Here is a 23313-nt window from a genome sequence, read left to right on the forward strand (position 1 = left end):
GGGGTCCTGGAACCAATGCCCTGTGGATACTGAGAGACAACCATGTATAGAACTTGTCACCCAACAACAGCAAAATATACATTCTTTTAAAGTACACGTGGCAGATTCTCCAGGATAGACCATATGTTAGGCCAAAAAACATTTTAGTAAATGGAAGAAGATTGAAGTCGTATGAGGTACCATCTCCAACCACAATGGAATGGAGCTAGAAATCAATTACAGGAAAAAAAAAAATCTGGAATGTTCAAAAATATGTGGAAATTAATGAACACACTCTTAAGCAACCATAGGTCAAAGAATAAATCACCAGGGAAATTAGAAAATACATGAATGAAAATGAAAATACAATACACCAGAACTTACAGGATGCCATAAACGCAGTGCTCAAGAGAGAAATTTATAGCTATAAATGCCTGTATTAAAAGGAAGGACTAAAAGGGAAGAAAGTAAAAATCGTAACCTAACTTTACACCTCACGGTACTAGAAAAAGAAGAGCAAACTGAATCCAAAGATAGCAGAAGGAATGAAATAATAAAGATTAGAGCACAACTAAATAAAATAAAGACTAGAAAATAATAGAGTCAATAAAACAAAAAGTTAGTTGGGTAGAAGTCAACAAAATTGACAAAGCTTTAATTAGACTGACCCCTTCCCAATAAAAAGAGCTAAAGAGAGAGACGTTGCAGATAACTAAAATCAGAAGTATAAGGGAAAATTTTATTACTGGCCAACAGAAAACAAAAGAATTATAAGAGGAACAACTGTATGCCAACAGAGTAGATAACCCAGATGAAATGGACAAATTCTTAGAAGGATACAAATAACCCAGTATGACTCATGGCAAAATAGAAAATCTCTGCAGACCTATAACAAGTAAAGACATTGAATCGGTAATCAAAAACTTTCTGATGGACCCTCCCGCACTCCACAACCCCACTCCAGCGGCTTGTTAAAAAAGACAGGCAACCTTCTGACAAAGAAAAGTCCAAGACCACACCACTTCACTGGGGAACTGAACCAAACACTTAAAGAAAAATTAACACCAATCCTTCCCAAACTCTTTTGAGAAGGCATCTGTCATCCCAGCTACTCCGGGGGCTGAGACAGGAGGATCACCTGAGACTTCAGAGGTCGAGACTTCAGTGAGCCATGATTGGGCCACCACTGTACTCCCGCCTGGGTGACAGAGTGAGACCCTGTCTCAAAAAGAAAAGTACTTGAGACTTGAGCTTAAAATAAATTCACCCAAGTTCCAGGCTGCAAGATCAACACACAGCAATCAGTTGTGTTTCTATAAGCCAGCAACAAACAATCTGCAAAGAGTGTTAAGAAAGCAATTCCACGTAACAATTGCATCTAAAAGAATAAAATCCCTTGGAACACATTTAACCAACTAAAAATGACAAAACATTGCCAAAAGGAATTAAAGAAGATCTAAATAAATGGAAAGACATCTCATATTTATGAATAGTGGGATTTAATATTGTTAAGATGCAGTACTACTACCTAAAGTTATGTACAGCTTCAACTCAGTCCCTATCAAAATTCAAAGTCTTTTTTGCAGAAATAAAAAGCTGATCCTCAAATTCATATGGAATTGCAAAGGACCTGGACAGCCAAAACAATCATAAAAAAAGGACAAAGTTGGAGGACTCATACTTCAGAACTTACTACAAAGTTACAGTAATCAAAACAATGTGGTACTGTCATAAGGATAGACATACAGACCAATAAAATATAATTAAAGAGTACAGAAATAAATGCATGTATCTATGGCCAATTAATTTTTGACAAATGTACTAAGTCCATTCAATGGGGAAAGAATAGTTTCTACAGATGTTTTGGGACAACTGAATATTAACCTACAAAAGAATGAAATCTTCTTCATTCACCTGCATCATACCAGTTATACAAATTAACTCAAATTGGATGAGCAACTGAAATCTTACAGCTACAACTATAAAACTTTCATAAGACCTTGGATTTGATAATGGACTCTTAGAAATAATACTGAAAGAAGAATTAACACCAATCCTTCTCAAACTCTTTTTAAAATAGAAGAGGAGGAAACACTTCCTAACTCATTCTGTGAAGCTGGCATTACCCTGAATACCAAAGCCAGACAAAAAAAATCACAAAATTACAGACCAACATTTCTTATTAATATAGATGCATAAATAACAAAAAAAGTATAAATTGGGCTTCATCAAAATTAAAATTTAATGTGCATGGTATCAAAGGACATTATTAAGAAAGTAAAAAAGACAGCTTAAGGAATGCAAGAAAATACTTGCAAATCATGTATGGGATAACAATTTAATATCCAGATTATATAAACAACTACAGCTCAACAACAGAAAGACAACTCAATTAAAAAATGGGCAAAAGACTTGAATAGACATTTCTCCAGAGAAGATATATATAAATGGCCAATAAGCAAATTAAAAAATGCTCAATGTTACTAATCACTAGGGGAATGCAAATTAAAACCAAAATGAGATACCACTTCATATGTACTGGGAGAGCTAAAATTAAAAAGAAAGTAGGTCTTAACAAGAAGATAGAGAATTGGAACCCTTATATGTTGCAAAAGAAAGTATAAAATAATGTAGCCACTTTTGAAAACAATGTGATGGTTCCTCAAAAAGTCAAACAGAACTACCATGTGATCCAGCCATTCCACTCCTTGGTATATACCCAAAATATTTGAACATAGGAACTCTAATAGATGCTTTACACAAGTGTTTATTGAAGTATTATTACAGTAGCCAAAAGGTGGAAACAATCCAAGTGTTGATCAACAGATGGATAAAGAAAATGTGGTATATAAATACAATGGAGTATCATTTATCTGTGAAAAGGAATGAAGTCATGATACATGCCACAACGTGGCTGAATCTCGAAAAAGTACTAAGTAAAAGAAGCCAGGCACAACAGGACAAATACTATATGATTCCACTTACATGAAATATTTAGAATAGGCAAATTCAGGCCCGATGCAGTGGCTCATGACTGTAATCCCAGCACTTTGGGAGGCCGAGGCAGGAGGATTACTTGAGCCCAGGAGTTCAAAACCAGCCTGGGCAACAGAGTGAGACCCCATCTCTACAGAAAATTAAGAAATTAGCTGGGCACGGTGGTAGATGCCTGTAGTCCCAGCTACTCAGGAGACTGAGGTGGGAGGCTTGCTTGAGCCCAGGAGGTCGAGGCGGCAGTGAGTCATGATTGTGCCACTGCACGCCAGCCTGGACAACAGAGAGAGACCCTGTCTCAAAAAAAAAAAAAAAATAGAATAGGCAAATGCATAGATACAAAGTAGAATAGAGGTTACCAGGGTTTCGGTGGAATGGGGAACAGGGAGTTAATTCTTAATGGTTACAGAATTTTTTGTTGGAATGATTAAAAAATTTTGGAAATAGATACTGGTGATATTTATACAACATTGCAAATGTAATTAATGCCATTGAATTGTGCATGTAAAATGGTTAAAATGGAAAATTTCATTGTATGTTGTTTTACCACTTAAAAACTATTAATGCAGTATAACAAGATAATTGAAATTTACACTTTTAAATGAGCAATTTGTATGGTATGTGAATCACATTTCAATAAAAACAATTTTTAAAGAAAACTTTTAAGTTGTTATATATGATGCTGTGATGTTACTAGAGGTATTTTTTTTCCCTATTATGTTAGTTTGTTGGGGATGCTGTTGCGAAGTACCACACACTGGGTGGCTTAAAACACAGAACTGTCTCAGTTCTGGAGGCTAGAAGTTCAAAATCATGATACTGGTACGGTTGGCTTCTGGTGGCATGCTGACAGTCTTTGGTATTGCTTGGCTTGTAAGATACATCACCCTGATCTCTGCTTTCATGTTCACATGGAGTTCTCCCTATGTGTCTGTGTCCAGATTTCTCCTTTTATAAGGACGCAGTCTTAATGAATTAGGGGTATGCCTTACCATTTTGATTCAATTTACCTCTTAAAAACCATATTTTAAAATAAGGTTACATTCTGGGGGGAGGAGCCAAGATGGCCGAATAGGAACAGCTCCGGTCTACAGCTCCCAGTGTGAGCCACGCAGAAGACGGGTGATTTCTGCATTTCCATCTGAGGTACCATGTTCATCTCACTAGGGAGTGCCAGACAGTGGGCGCAGGTCAGTGGGTGAGTGCACCGTGCGCCAGCCAAAGCAGGGGCAAGGCATTGCCTCACTCGGGAAGCGCAAGGGGTCAGGGAGTTCCCTTTCCAGGGGTGACAGACGGCACCTGGAAAATCGGGCCACTCCCACCCGAATACTGTGCTTTTCCGACGGGCTTAGGAAACGGTGCACCAGGAGATTATAGCCCGCACCTGGCTCAGAGGGTCCTACGCCCACGGAGTCTCGCTGATTGCTAGCACAGCAGTCTGAGATCAAACAGCAAGTTGGCAGCGAGGCTGAGGGAGGGGCGCCCGCCATTGCCCAGGCTCGCTTAGGTAAACAAAGCAGCCGGGAAGCTCGAACTGGGTGGAGCCCACCACAGCTCAAGGAGGCCTGCCTGCCTCTGTAGGCTCCACCTCTGGGGGCAGGGCACAGACAAACAAAAAGACAGCAGTAACCTCTGCAGACTTAAATGTCCCTGTCTGATAGCTTTGAGGAGAGCAGTGGTTCTCCCATCAAGCAGCTGGAGATCTGAGAACGGGCAGACTGCCTCCTCAAGTGGGTCCCTGACCCCTGACCCCCGAGCAGCCTAACTGGGAGGCATCCCCCAGCAGGGGCAGACTGACACCTCACACGGCCAGCCAGGTACTCCAACAGACCTGCAGCTGAGGGTCCTGTCTGTTAGAAGGAAAACTAACAGAAAGGACATCCACACCAAAAACCCATCTGTACATCACCATCATCAAAGACCAAAAGTAGATAAAACTACAAAGATGGGGAAAAAACAGAGCAGAAAAACTGGAAACTCTAAAAAGCAGAGTACCTCTCCTCCTCCAAAGGAACGCAGTTCCTCACCAGCAACGGAACAAAGCTGGACGGAGAATGACTTTGACGAGCTGAGAGAAGAAGGCTTCAGACGATCAAATTACTCCGAGCTACGGGAGGATATTCAAACCAAAGGCAAAGAAGTTGAAAACTTTGAAAAAAATTTAGAAGAATGTATAACTAGAATAACCAATACAGAGAAGTGCTTAAAGGAGCTGATGGAGCTGAAAACCAAGGCTCGAGAACTACGTGAAGAATGCAGAAGCCTCAGGAGCCAATGCGATCAAATGGAAGAAAGGGCATCAGCCCTGGAAGATGAAATGAATGAAATGAAGCGAGAAGGGAAGTTTAGAGAAAAAAGAATAAAAAGAAACGAGCAAAGCCTCCAAGAAATGTGGGACTATGTGAAAAGACCAAATCTACATCTGATTGGTGTACCTGAAAGTGACGGGGAGAATGGAAACAAGTTGGAAAACACTCTGCAGGATATTATCCAGGAGAACTTCCCCAATCTAGCAAAGCAGGCCAACATTCAGATTCAGGAAATACAGAGAACGCTACAAAGATACTCCTCGAGAAGAGCAACTCCAAGACACATAATTGTCAGATTCACCAAAGTTGAAATGAAGGAAAAAATGTTAAGGGCAGCCAGAGAGAAAGGTCGGGTTATGCACAAAGGGAAGCCCATCAGACTAACAGCGGATCTCTCGGCAGAAACCCTACAAGCCAGAAGAGAGTGGGGGCCAATATTCAACCTTCTTAAAGAAAAGAATTTTCAACCCAGAATTTCATATCCAGCCAAACTAAGCTTCATAAGTGAAGGAGAAATAAAATACTTTACAGACAAGCAAATGCTGAGAGATTTTGTCACCACCAGGCCTGCCCTAAAAGAGCTCCTGAAGGAAGCGCTAAACATGGAAGGGCACAACCGGTACCAGCCACTCCAAAATCATGCCAAAATGTAAAGACCATCGAGACTAGGAAGAGACTGCATCAACTAACGAGCAAAATAACCAGCTAACATCATAATGACAGGATCAAATTCACACATAACAATATTAACTTTAAATGTAAATGGACTAAATGCTCCAATTAAAAGACACAGACTGGCAAATTGGATAAAGACTCAAGACCCATCAGTGTGCTGTATTCAGGAAACCCATCTCACGTGCAGACACACATAGGCTCACAATAAAAGGATGGAGGTCTGGGAAGTGAGGAGCGCCTCTGCCCGGCCGCCATCCCGTATAAGAAGTGAGGAACGTCTCTGCCCGGCCGCCCATCGTCTGGGAAGTGAGGAGCGCCTCTGCCCAGTCACCCAACGTCTGGGAAGTGAGGAGCACCTCTGCCCGGCCGCCCCGTCTGGGAAGTGAGGAGCACCTCTGCCCGGCCGCCCCGTCTGGGAAGTGAGGAGCGTCTCTGCCCGGCTGCCCCGTCTGGGAGGTGAGGAGTGCCTCTGCCCGGCTGCCACCCCGTCTGGGAGGAAGTGAGGAGCACCTCTGCCCGGCTGCCCCGTCTGGGAGATGAGGAGCACCTCTGCCCGGCCGTCCCGTCTGGGAGGTGAGGAGCGCCTCTGCCTGGCCGCCACCCCGTCTGGGAGGAAGTGAGGAGCGCCTCTGCCCGGCTGCCCCATCTGGGAAGTGAGGAGCGCCTCTGCCCGGCCGCCACCCCATATGGGAAGTGAGGAGCGCCTCTGCCTGGCCACCCCGTCTGGGAGGTGAGGAGCGCCTCTGCCCGGCCGCCCTGTCTGGGAGCTGAGGAGTGCCTCTGCCCGGCCGCCACCCCGTCTGGGAGGAAGTGAGGAGCACCTCTGCCCGGCTGCCCCATCTGGGAGATGAGGAGCACCTCTGCCCGGCCGCCCCGTCTGGGAGGTGAGGAGCGCCTCTGCCTGGCCGCCACCCCATCTGGGAGGAAATGAGGAGCGCCTCTGCCCGGCTGCCCCATCTGGGAAGTGAGGAGCGCCTCTGCCCGGCCGCCCCGTCTGGGAAGTGAGGAGCGCCTCTGCCCGGCCGCCCCGTCTGGGAAGTGAGGAGTGCCTCTGCCCGGCCGCCCAGTCTGGGAGGTGAGGAGTGCCTCTGCCCGGCTGCCCCATCTGGGAAGTGAGGAGCGCCTCTGCCCAGCCGCCACCCCATATGGGAAGTGAGGAGCGCATCTGCCTGGCCACCCCGTCTGGGAGGTGAGGAGCGCCTCTGCCCGGCCGCCCCGTCTGGGAGGTGAGGAGCGCCTCTGCCCGGCCGCCACCCCGTCTGGGAGGAAGTGAGGAGCGCCTCTGCCCGGCCGCCCCGTCTGGGAAGTGAGGAGCGCCTCTGCCCGGCCACCCCATCTGGGAAGTGAGGAGTGCCTCTGCCTGGCCGCCACCCCGTCTGGGAGGAAGTGAGGAGCGCCTCTGCCTGGCTGCCCCATCTGGGAAGTGAGGAGCGCCTCTGCCCAGCCGCCACACCGTCTGGGAAGTGAGGAGCGCCTCTGCCTGGCCACCCCGTCTGGGAGGTGAGGAGCGCTTCTGCCCGGCCGCCCAGTCTGGGAGGTGAGGAGCACCTCTGCCTGGCCGCCACCCCGTCTGGGAGGAAGTGAGGAGCGTCTCTGCCCGGCCGCCCCGTCTGGGTAGTGAGGAGCGCCTCTGCCCGGCCACCCGGTCTGGGAAGTGAGGAGCGCCTCTGCCCGGCCACCCCGTCTGGGAGGTGAGGAGCGCCTCTGCCTGGCTGCCACCCCGTCTGGGAGGAAGTGAGGAGCGCCTCTGCCCGGCCGCCCCGTCTGGGAGGTGAGGAGCATCTCTGCCCGGCCGCCCCGTCTGGGAAGTGAGGAGCGCCTCTGCCCGGCGGCCCCGTCTGGGAAGTGAGGAGCACCTCTGCCTGGCCGCCCTGTCTGGGAGGTGAGGAGCGCCTCTGCCCGGCCGCCCTGTCTGGGAGGTATACCCAACAGCTCCGAAGAGACAGCGACCATCGGGAGCGGGCCATGAGGACGATGGCGGTTTTGTTGAAAAGAAGGGGGGGAAGTGTGGGGAAAGGAAGGAGAGATCAGATTGTTGCTGTGTCTGTGTAGAAAGAGGTGGGCATAGGAGACTCCATTTTGTTCTGACTAGGAGAAATTCTTCTGCCTTGGGATGCTGTTGATCTATGGCCTTTCCCCCAGCCCCGTGCTCTCTGAAACATGTGCTGTGTCAACTCAGGGTTAAATGGATTAAGGGCGGTGCAAGATGTGCTTTGTTAAACAGATGCTTGAAGGCAGCATGCTCTTTAAGAGTCATCACCACTCCCTAATCTCAAGTACCCAGGAGCACAAACACTGCAGAAGGCCACAGGGTCCTCTGCCTAGGAAAACCAGAGACCTTTGTTCATGTGTTTACCTCCTGACCTTCTCTCCACTATTATCCTATGACCCTCCCATATCCCCCTCTCCGAGAAACACCCAAGAATGATCAATAAATACTTCATAAATAAAAAAAATTAAAAAAAAAAAAAGGATGGAGGAAGATCTACTAAGCAAATGGAAAACAAAAAAAGGCAGGGGTTGCAATCCTAGTCTCTGATAAAACAGACTTTAAACCAACAAAGATCAAAAGAGACAAAGAAGGCCATTACATAATGGTAAAGGGATTAATTCAACAAGAAGAGCTAACTATCCTAAATATGTATGCACCCAATACAGGAGCACCCAGATTCATAAAGCAAGTCCTGAGTGACCTACAAAGAGACTTAGACTCCCACACATTAATAATGGGAGACTTTAACACCCCACTGTCGACATTAGACAGATCAACGAGACAGAAAGTCAACAAGGATACCCAGGAATTGAACTCAGCTCTGCACCAAGCGGACCTAATAGACATCTACAGAACTCTCCACCCCAAATCAACAGAGTATACATTTTTTCCAGCACCACACCACACCTATTCCAAAATTGACCACATACTTGGAAGTAAAGCTCTCCTCAATAAATGTAAAAGAACAGAAATTGTAACAAACTATCTCTCAGATCACAGTGCAATCAAGCTAGAACTCAGGATTAAGAATCTCACTCAAAACCGCTCAACTACATGGAAACTGAACAACCTGCTCCTGAATGACTACTGGGTACATCACGAAATGAAGGCAGAAATAAAGATGTTCTTTGAAACCAACGAGAACCAAGACACAACATACCAGAATCTCTGGGACACATTCAAAGCAGTGTGTAGAGGGAAATTTATAGCACTAAATGCCCATAAGAGAAAGCAGGAAAGATCCAAAATTGACACCCTAACATCACAATTAAAAGAACTAGAAAAGCAAGAGCAAACACATTCAAAAGCTAGCAGAAGGCAAGAAATAACTAAAATCAGAGCAGAACTGAAGGAAATAGAGACACAAAAAACCCTTCAAAAAATTAATGAATCCAGGAGCTGGTTTTTTGAAAGGATCAACAAAATTGATAGACCACTAGCAAGATTAATAAAGAAAAAAAGAGAGAAGAATCAAATAGATGCAATAAAAAATGATAAAGGGGATATCACCACCGATCCCACACAAATACAAACTACCATCAGAGAATACTACAAACACCTCTACGCAAATAAACTAGAAAATCTAGAAGAAATGGATAAATTCCTCAACACATACACCCTCCCAAGACTAAACCAGGAAGAAGTTGAATCTCTGAATAGACCAATAACAGGAGCTGAAATTGTGGCAATAATCAATAGCTTACCAACCAAAAAAAGTCCAGGACCAGATGGGTTCACAGCCGAATTCTACCAGAGGTACAAGGAGGAACTGGTACTATTCCTTCTGAAACTATTCCAATCAATAGAAAAAGAGGGAATCCTCCCTAACTCATTTTATGAGGCCAGCATCATCCTGATACCAACGCCGGGCAGAGACACAACCAAAAAAGAGAATTTTAGACCAATATCCTTGATGAACATTGATGCAAAAATCCTCAATAAAATACTGGCAAACAGAATCCAGCAGCACATCAAAAAGCTTATCCACCATGATCAAGTGGGCTTCATCCCTGGGATGCAAGGCTGGTTCAATATATGCAAATCAATAAATGTAATCCAGCATATAAACAGAACCAAAGACAAAAACCACATGATTATCTCAATAGATGCAGAAAAGGCCTTTGACAAAATTCAACAACCCTTCATGCTAAAAACTCTCAATAAATTAGGTATTGATGGGACGTATCTCCAAATAATAAGAGCTATCTATGACAAACCCACAGCCAATATCATACTGAATGGGCAAAAACTGGAAGCATTCCCTTTGAAAACTGGCACAAGACAGGGATGCCCTCTCTCACCACTTCTATTCAACATAGTGTTGGAAGTTCTGGCCAGGGCAATTAGGCAGGAGAAGGAAGTAAAGGGTATTCAATTAGGAAAAGAGGAAGTCAAATTGTCCCTGTTTGCAGATGACATGATTGTATATCTAGAAAACCTCATTGTCTCAGCCCAAAATCTCCTTAAGCTGATAAGCAACTTCAGCAAAGTCTCAGGATGCAAAATCAATGTACAAAAATCACAAGCATTCTTATACACCAATAACAGACAAACAGAGACCCAAATCATGAGTGAACTCCCATTCACAATTGCTTCAAAGAGAATAAAATACCTAGGAATCCAACTTAAAAGGGAAGTGAAGGACCTTTTCAAGGAGAACTACAAACCACTGCCCCATGAAATAAAAGAGGATACAAACAAATGGAAGAACATTCCATGCTCATGGGTAGGAAGAATCAATATCGTGAAAATGGCCATCCTTCCCAAGGTAATTTACAGATTCAATGCCATCCCCATCAAGCTACCAATGACTTTCTTCACAGAATTGGAAAAAACTACTTTAAAGTTCATATGGAACCAAAAAAGAGCCCGCATCACCAAGTCAATCCTAAGCCAAAAGAACAAAGCTGGAGGCATCACACTACCTGACTTCAAACTATACTACAAGGCTACAGTAACCAAAACAGCAATGTACTGGTACCAAAACAGAGATATAGATCAATGGAACAGAACAGAGCCGTCAGAAATAATGCCACGTATCTACAACTATCTGATCTTTGACAAACCTGAGAAAAACAAGCAATGGGGAAAGGATTCCCTATTTAATAAATGGTGCTGGGAAAACTGGCTAGCCATATGGAGAAAGCTGAAACTGGATCCCTTCCTTACACCTTATACAAAAATCAATTCAAGATGGATTAAAGACTTAAATGTTAGACCTAAAACCATAAAAACCCTAGAAGAAAACCTAGGCATTACCATTCAGGACATAGGCATGGGCAAGGATTTCATGTCTAAAACACCAAAAGCAATGGCAACAAAAGCCAAAATTGACAAATGGGATCTAATTAAACTAAAGAGCTTCTGCACAGCAAGGGAAAGTACCATCAGAGTGAACAGGCAACCTACAAAATGGGAGAAAATTTTTGCAACCTACTCATCTGACAAAGGGCTAATATCCAGAATCTACAATGAACTCCAACAAATTTACAAGAAAAAAACAAACAACCCCATCAAGGAGTGGGCGAAGGACATGAACAGATACTTCTCAAAAGAAGACATTTATGCAGCCAAAAAACACATGGAGAAATGCTCACCATCACTGGCCATCAGAGAAATGCAGGTCAAGACCACATTGAGATGCCATCTCACACCAGTTAGAATGGCAATCATTAAAAAGTCAGGAAACAACAGGTGCTGGAGAGGATGTGGAGAAATAGGAACACTTTTACACTGTTGGTGGGACTGTAAACTAGTTTAACACTTGTGGAAGTCAGTGTGGTGATTCCTCAGGGATCTAGAACTAGAAATTCCATTCAACCCAGCCATCCCATTGCTGGGTATATACCCAAAGGACTGTAAATCGTGCTGCTATAAAGACACATGCACACGTATGTTTATTGCGGCATTATTCACAATAGCAAAGACTTGGAACCAACCCAAATGTCCAACAATGATAGACTGGATTGAGAAAATGTGGCACATATACACCATGGAATACTATGCAGCCATAAAAAATGATGAGTTCATGTCCTTTGTAGGGACATGGATGAAATTGGAAATCATCATTCTCAGTAAACTGTCGTAGGAGCAGAAAACCAAACACCGCATATTCTCACTCATAGGTGGGAATTGAACAATGAGAACACATGGACACAGGAAGGGGAACATCACACTTCGGGGACTGTTGCGGGGTGGGAGGAGGGGGAAGGGATAGCATTGGGAGATATACCTAATGCTAGATGACGAGTTGGTGGGTGCAGCGCACCAGCATGGCACATGTATACATATGTAACTTACCTGCACGTTGCGCACATGTACCATAAAACCTAAAATATAATAATAATAATAATAATAATAAATAAATAAAATAAGGTTACATTCTGAAGTACTGCTGGTTAGGGCTTCAACATAGGAATTTGAGAGTAACACAGTTCAACCCATACACTTACATTTTTCACTTAATAGTGTAATAAACATTTTTACTTTAATTACCAAATTGTCGCAAACATAATTTTAATGATTTTGAGTAGAATTTTCACATACCTAGTTATTTCTATTTGCTATTACAAAATTATCACAAACATAATTTTAGTGATTATAAATAATTCAAGAAGATTATCCGTGTAACCAGTTTTCTGTTGTTACCTTTAAAAATTCTTTGTAGTATTATAATTGCCAAAAACACCTTTATGCACTGCTTTTTCTGTATCATTTTCTTAGAATAGGCACCTAGAAACGAAGTTAGCGATTATTTTAAGCCTAATTTATGTGATAAATCCCACAAATCTTTGCAAATACGAGAGGCCAAAAAAGTTGTACCTCTTTATTTCTTGGTTTATTAGTGGATTGTTTTATTAATCATATTTTCTGTTCGTAAATTCTCTCTTTATTTGCTAATTTAATTTAGTAGTCTTAATGTTTTTCTTACCAATTCATAAAACTCTGCACAGTAAAAATTTTACTTTTTGAAGTATTTTCAGCAACTATTTCACCAATTTATCATGTATCCCTTAATTTTGATCTTGTTTCTTTTTAAAATTATAGAAGATTTGTTGGTTTTTCTCAGTGTTTCTTCTGTCGCTTCAAAGCTTGGCTTGTCCTTCTCCTCTCAGAGTTTTGATAAGTATTTAATTCTGCTTTCTTTTGGATGTTTGTTGAGTCTAAAAATAATTAACTGTTTAATCTATTAGGAGTTTGTTTGCTAAATGGTATGACATGAGATTGATTTTTGTTATTTTATTGCTAGCTGGTGATTCCAATTTCATTTATTAATCATTGCCTTACCCAATGACTGACGATGTCTCATATATTGAATTAAATTATTTCGGGAAGCAGATCTGTCATAGTGATACTTTAGTAAAGAGTTATAGTATGTTTTAATATTTGAAAAGTATATTTTCCCATGCACCCCTTGGTATTTTCTTTGACATTTTTAACAGTTTATTCTTATCCACGGAGTAGAAACATGTCTCCATGCCCTTCTATCTCCACATTTATAAAGAACTTTTAATTAGAATTATGTGGACGATAACATGAAAAATATTGAATATGTACATTTAATCTTCCCTTTTAAATACTTTGTTTCAAGACTTGTAGGTTTCTCATATAAATCAGAAATTTCTCACTATTATCCTTCAATTAACAATGAAATTTTTGTTATGTTTATTGCTTATTTTAATATCTGGAAGTATTGATTTGTGTTTATCTTATATGCTATTGCTTTACTCAACTCTATCAATTCTAACACATTTCACTAGATTTATTTGTATTTTCTGGGTGAACAATTAAATGGAAATGATAAAGATGTTATTTTTCTTCACAATATTCATTTTTTTAACTATTTTACATGTTGGTCAGAGAGACAATTTTATATGTTGGTCTGAAATGAATGTTGCATAAGAGTGAAAATGGAAGACATCTTTTTTGTTGATATTTCTGAATTTACTCGATGTATCTCTGATGTTTCACGTAAATAGTATTTTGATAGCTCAAAATGGATACTTTTAAATTAAAAGAATTACTGTATTATTTTTTATGTAATGGTTTTATTGTGGGACTTAGAGTAGTATTTGGAAATATTACTGGGTTTTATAAAATGCTATTGGGTAGGGGTACTTACTGAGATTATCATTTGGATTTTAAAATTTAATCTATTAAAATAATTCATTTTATGACACATTTATTAACAAGTTTGCTGACATTAAGTTATCTTCGGTGCCTGCAATAAAACCTATTATTTCTTGGTAGGTTTTTCTTTTTTACAGATGGTTTAATAATATCATTTGTGTTCTATTTGGCTTTTCACATTCTTATCAATAAATGATATGCATCTGTAACCATAATTGTTGGTATCTTTGTTAGGTTTTGATTTCAGGGGAATTTTTTTTTCTTGAAACTTATTGTACATGCTGCTGCCATCCCAGCAGTCATCACAATAAACAGAACATCAGACTAAAAGTATTATTTTCTTTAAGTAGTTAGAAAAATGCAAGAATAGTACGGGTCAGTGGTAAGTGCCACAGATGTCAATTTAGTCATCATTTTCATAGTGATGCTTAAGAGCAAGAATCTGCCTTGCTCAGGTTCTTCTCAAGTTAAGCAGACTTTTGCATGTTAGGCTGCCTCATAAACCATTGGACGATCTGGATCTGGCACATGAAAAGTATTTTTTCGATAAATGGAAGGCAGCTATGCTCACCACTATACCACCAATGCCTTTTTTCGATAAATGGTTAATATTGCAGTGGGTACGCCAGGGCTATTTCTCTGGCCCACATCACTTCCTTTGCTCTTTTTAAATTATATACTTCAAATATGAAGGAGTCAGGGTATTTTTCCTTCTACTTTAAGTCAACTACGCTTACCAGTTTTTATTATCATTATGACTGACTTCAAAAAGGAATACAGTGACCTCCAGATCTTGATTCTTTGTTGTCCCTAAACTTAAGTGCATAGGTTCTTTTAGTTTTAAAAGTTTTATTGCAACTGGGGAGACAGATAAGATATAACAAATTAATAACCTTTGGAAAATTACAAAGCTTAGGAAATCTTACAGTCATAATCTGTAGTCTGTGTGTTTCTGTTTACCCTTTAGGCAGTACCTGGAAGAATCTTTGGACTTTACATTTTCTTTTCTTTCTTATTACTGAGAGGATATTTCAGCCTTATTTCTAAAAAGGTAGATTTCAACCCAATTTCTTCTCCTTCTTAATCATACCTAAAAGTGAAGAGACCTACCATTTTTTTTCTAGTATGTTAGGAGGAGATGTTATGTTAGAAGGAGATGTATGAAGGAGATGTTAGTTTAGACCTTTGCCATTTCTCGCAGGACTATTGCAAAAGGTTTCTGTCTTTATTTTTGTACATTCTACTCTACCATTCCTTTGCCCATTTTAATTTTTTTAAGACACAGATGTCCTTAAAACTTTTTGTCAGTTCCTCATCAGATTTAGGATGCGGTTAGATTTTTCTCTCACTCCATACACCAACAATAATTCTAAATAAATTAGAAATTTAAATGTAAAGCAAGAAATCATGTAAGTCCCAGCCAAAAATTTGAATAACATGTAATCTTTGTGTGAAGAAAACTTTTTAAAAATAGCAACAAAGACTGACTATTAAGGAATGTAAACTGAGGAAAATATTTGCAATATATGACAGGCAAAAAGTTAGTAGACTTAATATAGAATTTTATTTTTGTTAGGATGTACAAAAAATGCAGTTATATGAATACTCATATTACAGAAAGAAGTTATTTAAATATTTTATTATTCTTGTAGATGCACTAATCTTTTGTTATTATTTCTATAGCAAAAACAAATTAGTTACTCACCAGGAGTATGCAGCATAGAACATCAGCAAGAGATAACCAAACTAAAGACTGATTTGGAAAAGAAAAGTATCTTTTATGAAGAAGAATTATCTAAAAGAGAAGGAATACATGCAAATGAAATAAAAAATCTTAAGAAAGAATTGCATGATTCAGAAGGTCAGCAACTTGCTCTCAACAAAGAAATTATGATTTTAAAAGACAAATTGGAAAAAACCAGAAGAGAAAGGTAAGAATCACATTATTTACTATACAGTAAATACTTATTGAGTACCTGTTATGTGTCAAGTATTGGAGATAATAGACAATAAACATATCCTAGACCTAAAGGAGACCAAAGTCAGGATTGGCAAATAGAAAATTATAATACAGCATGATAGAAAAGCGAATGGGATGGTAAGTATAGGAGCACATATAGGGGAGGCACAAAAGAGAACTTTGGTACATCTAGGCTTTCTGAACAAAATTACTTCTAACTGGGCATGATGACACACACACACACACACACACACACACACACACACACACACACACACACACACACACACACACACCTGTAATCTGACACACACACACACACACACACACACACACACACACACACACACACACACACACACACACACACACACACACACACACACACACCTGTAATCTGAGCTACTTAAGAGGCTGAGGCAAGAGGCTTACTTGAGCCCAGGAGTTCAAGCCCAGCCTAGGCAACATAGTAAAACCCTATCTCTACCAGGGGGAAAAAAAAACAGAAACGATAAACTTCTAAGCTAAGATATAATTAGTAAGAAAGAAGTAGCTAGAGAGGAGTGTCCAGGGAGAATGTGCTAAGATCTAAAGGAAAAGGGGGACATGCCACATTCAGAAAATGATAGCTGTTTACTATGACTGAAACATAAATAGATAGGAGTGGTGAGAAATGAAGCTGGAAAGTAAAATAGAGGCAAAGTCATGACAGAATACAAGGCATTTGCACATTATCCTCAGGCCGTTGAAGGAAGGTGACATAATTATATTTACATTTTTGAATGACCACTCTTGCTACTGTGTGGAGAGTAAAGTGGGAGGAGCAGGCTGGAGGTAGGAATCCAGCTGCGAGAGATGAGGTGTGGGCCTCGGGTGGTGATAGTGAAGATGGAGAGAAGTGGATGGATTCCGTCTACTGAGAAGATAGAACCTGGAGAACATAATAAGCAGCTGTGAGAAATGAGGGAGCAGGAGAAATTATCAGTTATACTCAGCTTTCTAGATTTCAGGCAACTGAATGTATGTTATTGTCATTCTCAGCTTATATTGGAGCCTGAGTTTATTCAATTTGGTGCATTTATTCATTCAGTAATATTTTTTAACCTACCATGTCTGACGCACTGTTGTAGGGACTGGTGCAAAAAGACAATAACAATGAAAAAAATTCCTGTCCCGTAGAACTTTCTATAAGTAAAACATAGAATATATTAGATAATGATACATGCTAAGAACAAAAAATTAACAGGGAATAGGGTCTATGAAGCATTCAGGGGAGGGTTAAATTATATAAATACAGGATGGCCAGGGAAAACTATGATGAGAAGGTGATTGATTTCTCAGTTAAAGATTAAAACAAGTAGAGATGTTTATACAGATGTGTGAGAAGAGCATTCTACATGGAGAAGAATAAGTTTTTTACAAAATAGTGAGGAGGCCATTGTGGCTCAAGTAGAATAAAGGGAAAAGAATAGTAGAGACAAGTGAGAGAGGCAACGGGGCCACATCATGTAAAGCCTTGTAAGTCATATTTAGTGGATGCATAGTTTCTTATTCTGAGTAAAACTATTGCAGGGAATTACAGTCATGCATCACTTAACACTAGGGATATTTTCTGAGAAAGGTATTGTTATGTGATAATATACAAGATTTTTTTTAAAAAGGGTACACCTATATAAGGCACTTACCATGAATGAAGCTTACAGGACTGGAAGTTGCTCTTGGTGAGTCACAACTAGAAGGTCTTCAGGGACAGTTACACACATGAAATTGTCATTTCCTATGACAACAATGCCTTCTTCAGGAATACTTCCTGAAGGACCTGCCTGAGGTTGTTTTACAATTAACTTTTAAAAAAATATTAAGTAGAAGCCATATACTCTAAGATAACGATAAGAAGTATAGTATAGTAAATATATAAACCAGTAACATAGTGATTTATTATGAAGTATTATGTACTGTACATAACTGTATGTGCTATACTTTTGTACTGCCGGCAACACAGTAGGTTTGTTTACACAGACATCACCACATACACGCGAGTAATGCTTTACATTAGTACGTAAAACAGTTACAATATCACAGGTAATAGGAATTTTTCAACACCACATAGTGTTCCCATAAGATTATAATAAAGTTGAAAAATTTACGCAGTTATGTACTAATGCATTATGGACTAATGGCAGTCCATAGTTGATCAAAATGTCATTATGCATTACATGACTATATTGTAGAATTCTGAGCAGAAAAGTGACAACTGATTTGTGTTTTAACAGGATCACTCTGAATACTAGGTTAAGAGTAGTCTGAATTAGGTAAGAGCAAAAGCGATGAGACCACTTAGAAGACAATTGAAGTAATCCAAGCAGAAGATGACAGTGGCTTTGGCCTAGAGTAGTGTGCAAAAGGGATAATAAGGGTTTGAATTTTAATGATCTTTAAAGGTAAAGATAGCAATGTACTGATGGACTAGATATGGGATGAGGGAGAAAAAGGAAGGCTCAAGGATGATACTAAGGTTTTTGGTCCAAGCAGTTGGGAGAATATATTACTAGAAAGGACAACTACAGGAGAGGCAAGTTTGGAATTGGGAGTGTTATCAAGGGCACATTTTTTCCCCCGACAAGACTCTTTCATAAACAGAAAGAGCTCATTTTAAACAGTTACAGTCGAGATGCTTATTAGACATTCAGCTGGAGATGTCAAATAGGCTGATGTATAGACCAGCCTAGATTTGGGGGCAGGAGGTAAAATCCTGAGAATATGTATCACTTCCATGGCATTTAAAGCTCTGAGACTGTATGAAAACACTTAGTGAATGGATATAGATAGAAAAAAATTTCCTAGAACTGAGCCTTGGGGTACTCCAATTTTTGGGAGTCTAGAGGTGAGGAGGAACCAGCAAAGTGGATAGAGAAAGGGCAGTGAGAATGACAGCAAAATAACAGGCAAATTTAGTATCCTTGTGTTAGCAGCGGTGAATCCATATGCGTTTGCAGCAACCTCAATTCTTGCCTCCTCAGAATAAAGAATTAGACCAAGGGGCATAAGACAGGGAGAGACTGAGGCAAGTTTTAGAACAGGAGTGAAAGTTTTTTAAAAAGCTTTAGAACAGGAATAAAAGGAAGCAAAGTACACTTGGAATTGGGCCAAGTGGGTGACTTGATAGATTCAAGTGCATGGTTTAACCTTTGACTTGGCATGCTTCTGTGGGGTTACATCCCTTCTCTGATTCTTCCCTTGGGGTGGGCTGTCTGCATGCACAGTGACCTTCCAGCACTTGGGAGGGGCTACATGTACAGTGTGTTTACTGAAGTTGTACACGTGCTCACTTGAGGCATTCTTCCCTGACCGGTCGAGTGCTCCTAGAAGAAGGTCATATGCCACCAGTTAAACTCCACCATTTTGCCTCTTAGTGTGCATGCTTGAGCCCACTTGCCTAACTCCTGAATCTTATTGGGAAGCTGCTGATCACCAGTTTCAGGCTTTTCTATCTAGTGGGAGACTGCCGTTTCCTGGCACCAGGTGTGACCAATTAGTATTTTAGAGAGATAGTTTAACAACCACCTGACCATCACCTGATGTGGCCATTCCTGGTTGGGGGTGTGGAGAGAGGGGGTCCCTCCTGTCCTGCTTATGTCTGCCTGACTGCCTACTGTAACACCGGAAACCAAGTGAAGAAAGCATATAAAGTCTGTCAGCGTGTCAAATAAAATGAGTTCTGAATCAAGTGAGATAAGGACTAAGTAATGACATTGAGTTTAGCAATATGAAGGTCATTGGTGACTTTGATAAGAACAATTTTAGTGGAAAAGTAGAGGCAGAGACCCCACAGTAGGATCAAAAGAGACTGGAAGGAGAGCAGTTGGAGGCAGAACATAGAGGTAAAACTATTGTTACTTGGAGTTATCACACAAACAAGCAGTGAAATCAGGTAATAGATAGAGGAGAAATTATCTCGGAGAAGTTATTTTGCTCTTTGTTTTTGTGTGTGAGTGTGTGTTTTTTAAGGTGGAAGAAATAACAGCATGCTTGTAATCTGATAGAAATTATCTCATAGATGATTGGAGGAGAGAGGAGAGGAGGAAGGTACTGGAGCAAAGTACTTGAGGATGTTCATAATGAAGGGATTGGCCTTACTCGATCCTGTTTTTTTTTTTTTAACCTATCATGAGAAGAGAAAGTAGAGTATATGGACGTAGATAGGGGTGGTGGGAACTTGTCTATGTGTTGAGCTCTCTTGTTGAGTTGGGCATATTGAACTTGTGGTGCTTGGAAGATATCTTTGTGGAGATGTCAAGTCAGTTTGAAAGCCACAAAAGCTTCAAGTGTAGATTCAGAGACCATCAGCTGAATACATAAATAAAACCAGCTAGTGTCATTGATGAGATACTTCAGGCAGCATGTGTAGAGAGGGAAGAGACAGCACCTAAGACAGAATACTGAGGAGCATTGGTATTTACAGAAAGGATGGAAGAGTCACAAAGGCGGATGGAAGAGTCACAAAGGCAGCTGAAAAGAAGCCAGGAATGTAGACTAAAACTAGGAGAGTATGGGATCCCCGAAGGTCAAAGCCAGACAGCATGTCAAGAGGGCAAGAGTGGACAACACTGTCCAAAGTGGCCAGCAGGTTGGATGTAATCACAGTCAGGCCAGTGTTGAGTTTTGAGAGAGCTGTTTACTTGAGATGGTGGAGGCAGAAGCCAGATTTTGGCTTCTAGTGTGGTGGAGAGCAGCTAAGCGATGAAAAAGTGGTTACAGAAACTGTTTCAGGATGCTTACCAGTGAGTGGGAAGACAAGGATTTAGGAAATGAATTGTGACACAGGGTATGGGGAGAGTTTCTTTATTTTTAATATGGAAGAGACTTAAGCTTGTTTAATGCTAACAGGAAAAAGAATGGTTTTACATGAAAATCTTACTCAATTTATTTTTGTACATATTTTTCTGAAAGTCTTTGCAGTTTTTTTGCTGAAGTTGCTTCTGTGTTAGGAAAGCTTCCTAAACATAACTAAATTTAACATCTGTCTGTAGATAATAGTGAAGTGACAGATTTGCTTGGAGATGGAGGTTGGCTTATTTTCCTTGAATTTGTCATTTAAATTATAATTTATCTTCAATAATGTTATGTAGGAGATTTTTAAGGTTACACTTTTAAGATCAACGATTACTTACATTCTTTATTCACCAGAAAGCAATCATATAAAATTACCCAGAACTGATCCACATGGAATTTCATTTATTGCTAACATCCTATGGCCATCAAATTGCTGTAGATATATGCCTGTTTGTCACATAACAATACAGTCTTCAAAAACTTATTCCTTGCTGGGCACGGTGGCCCACGCCTGTAATCTAAGCACTTTGGGAGGCTGAGGTGGGCGGATCACCTGAGGTCAGGAGTTCGAGACCAGCCTGGCCAATATTGTAAAACCCCATCTCTACTGAAAATACAAAAATTAGCCAGACACGGTGGCATGTGCCTGTAATCCCAGCTACTCCGGAGGCTGAGGCTAGAGAATTGCTTGAACCTGAGAGGCGGAGATTGCAATGAGCTGAGATCGCACCACTGCACTCCAGCCTGGGCTACAGAGTGAGACTCTTGTCTCAAAAAAAAAAAAAAAAAAACTTATTCCCCTTTTTTCCTTAGAAGATTTTTTAAGTCTTATTAAAACTGTGTTTACTTCTAAGGGTAAATAAGTCATCATGCTCCACAGAACTATCATTTTAAATAAGCTTTGTAATATTAAAATAATAATAAATGTTGTATGTATGTAGATGTAAGAAGGAATGGCTGAAAGTACTGATAGAACTGTTGGAAATGTAATTGAACTTTTAACACAATCTAGGGTTGAGAACAAGGAATCATTTTGTGGTTCATATATCCTCTTTCCCTAACCTCTCCTTTCACCATGCTTTCTAGTATATACATAATCAAATAAGGTGAGCATAGGAAGTCTACACATCACAGATGTTTTCCTCAGATTTCCAAATGAAACACAAATAAATGTTATTAAGTATATGTTCATTGAACTCATTAAAAGTAAATAAGTGTGACTTTTAATTTTAAGGGAAAGGATGAGGATTTGGAAGCATCAGCCTATAAGTAAATAAAGCGATGGTACAATAGCCAATCTGGAATACTGTTATTTTCAGTAAAATCAGGCAATGCAGTTCCATTCTGGCATTTTCTGCTGTCATTTGCAGACTGTCATCTGAAGACGCCTACCATAGTGTTTCTCCAGGATGCTAGTGTGCCCTCTCACTGGTGTATTTATTAATGCCTTGGTGAAAGGAGTGCTTTCTGTGTGTTCTGAAGCGGGTGCTTTGTGGGTGGCTGACCAGGTTGCACATAATAGGTCCACTCTGACATTCTCATCTCCTTGAGCCAGTAGACCCTTTATGCTCGGTAAGTCAAATATCTCAAGCTAATTGACTGTAGGCCACTATTGGGTCCAAAGTCCGAGCTTCAGTTACTCAGCCTAGCAGTGAAAAACTACACCTGAATATTGAGTCAACACATGAAACCACAAATCCTAGATGAGAAAGTGCATTTGATAAATTTGGCTGTATTTAATTTTTTATTGCCCACCTTGGGGTAACACCCTTCTGACCTGAAGGAAGAAGCTGAGGCACAGGATATGTTTAAAGGGTTTGCTTGAGCCAAAGTGAGGACAGCTGCCAGGAACACACTTCCAGGTTACGTTGAGGAGTGCTCCATTAGGTCTTTGTTACAAGTAGGGTTTTAAAAGCAAAAGGAGACAGGGGCTGGTCTAATACAAAGTTGTTTGACAGGAATTTTCACTGGTTTACAAAATAACATTGATTAGTGATTGGCTATTCGTTGTTGAACTATAGCGTGTGAGTCATGGTCTCCAGTGTATGGCATTTTATGGCAACTTGGCATCAGTTTAGAGCCCACATAGCAAGTGGCCTCAAGAGGTGATCATTTAGCTCAAGGTGGGAGTGAGATGTGACTGCTCTCACATTTTAAATACCTCTCTGGGCCTGATAATTTAAATGGTCTCACATTCCTCAGATAAAAAAAGTTTATTTTCTTTCTCAGCTCTTAGAATTAATTTCTATATGCTGCCCATACTCCTTCCAATATAAATTGCCAAAATCCTTTAACACCTTCATTGCCTTTATATCTAGTCTCTGCTGTGATCTTAACTGTCATCATAGGCCTGAAGACAATGACAAGTGATTGTGTAGGTGTCAAAGATACTTGGCCTCGCCTTTTGATGTAACTATTTCAGGTGAAGTTAATAAATGATT

The 23313-nt window shown here is 40.6% G+C and overlaps 1 protein-coding gene across 11 annotated transcripts in view; it reads left to right on the plus strand.

The window, feature by feature from the left end:
* Window positions 1-23313, plus strand: part of CDC42BPA (CDC42 binding protein kinase alpha) — a 331226-nt gene that overhangs the window by 204990 nt on the left and 102923 nt on the right. For all 11 annotated transcript variants that reach the window (XM_054467753.2, XM_054467687.2, XM_054467761.2 and 8 more), the window contains one exon: window positions 15763-16010. In XM_054467753.2, the coding sequence (XP_054323728.1) occupies window positions 15763-16010 (248 nt within the window). The remainder of the gene's footprint in view (window positions 1-15762; window positions 16011-23313) is intronic.

This window comes from Pongo pygmaeus, chromosome 1, assembly GCF_028885625.2.
Source record: "Pongo pygmaeus isolate AG05252 chromosome 1, NHGRI_mPonPyg2-v2.0_pri, whole genome shotgun sequence".
Taxonomy (NCBI): Eukaryota; Metazoa; Chordata; class Mammalia; order Primates; family Hominidae; genus Pongo; species Pongo pygmaeus.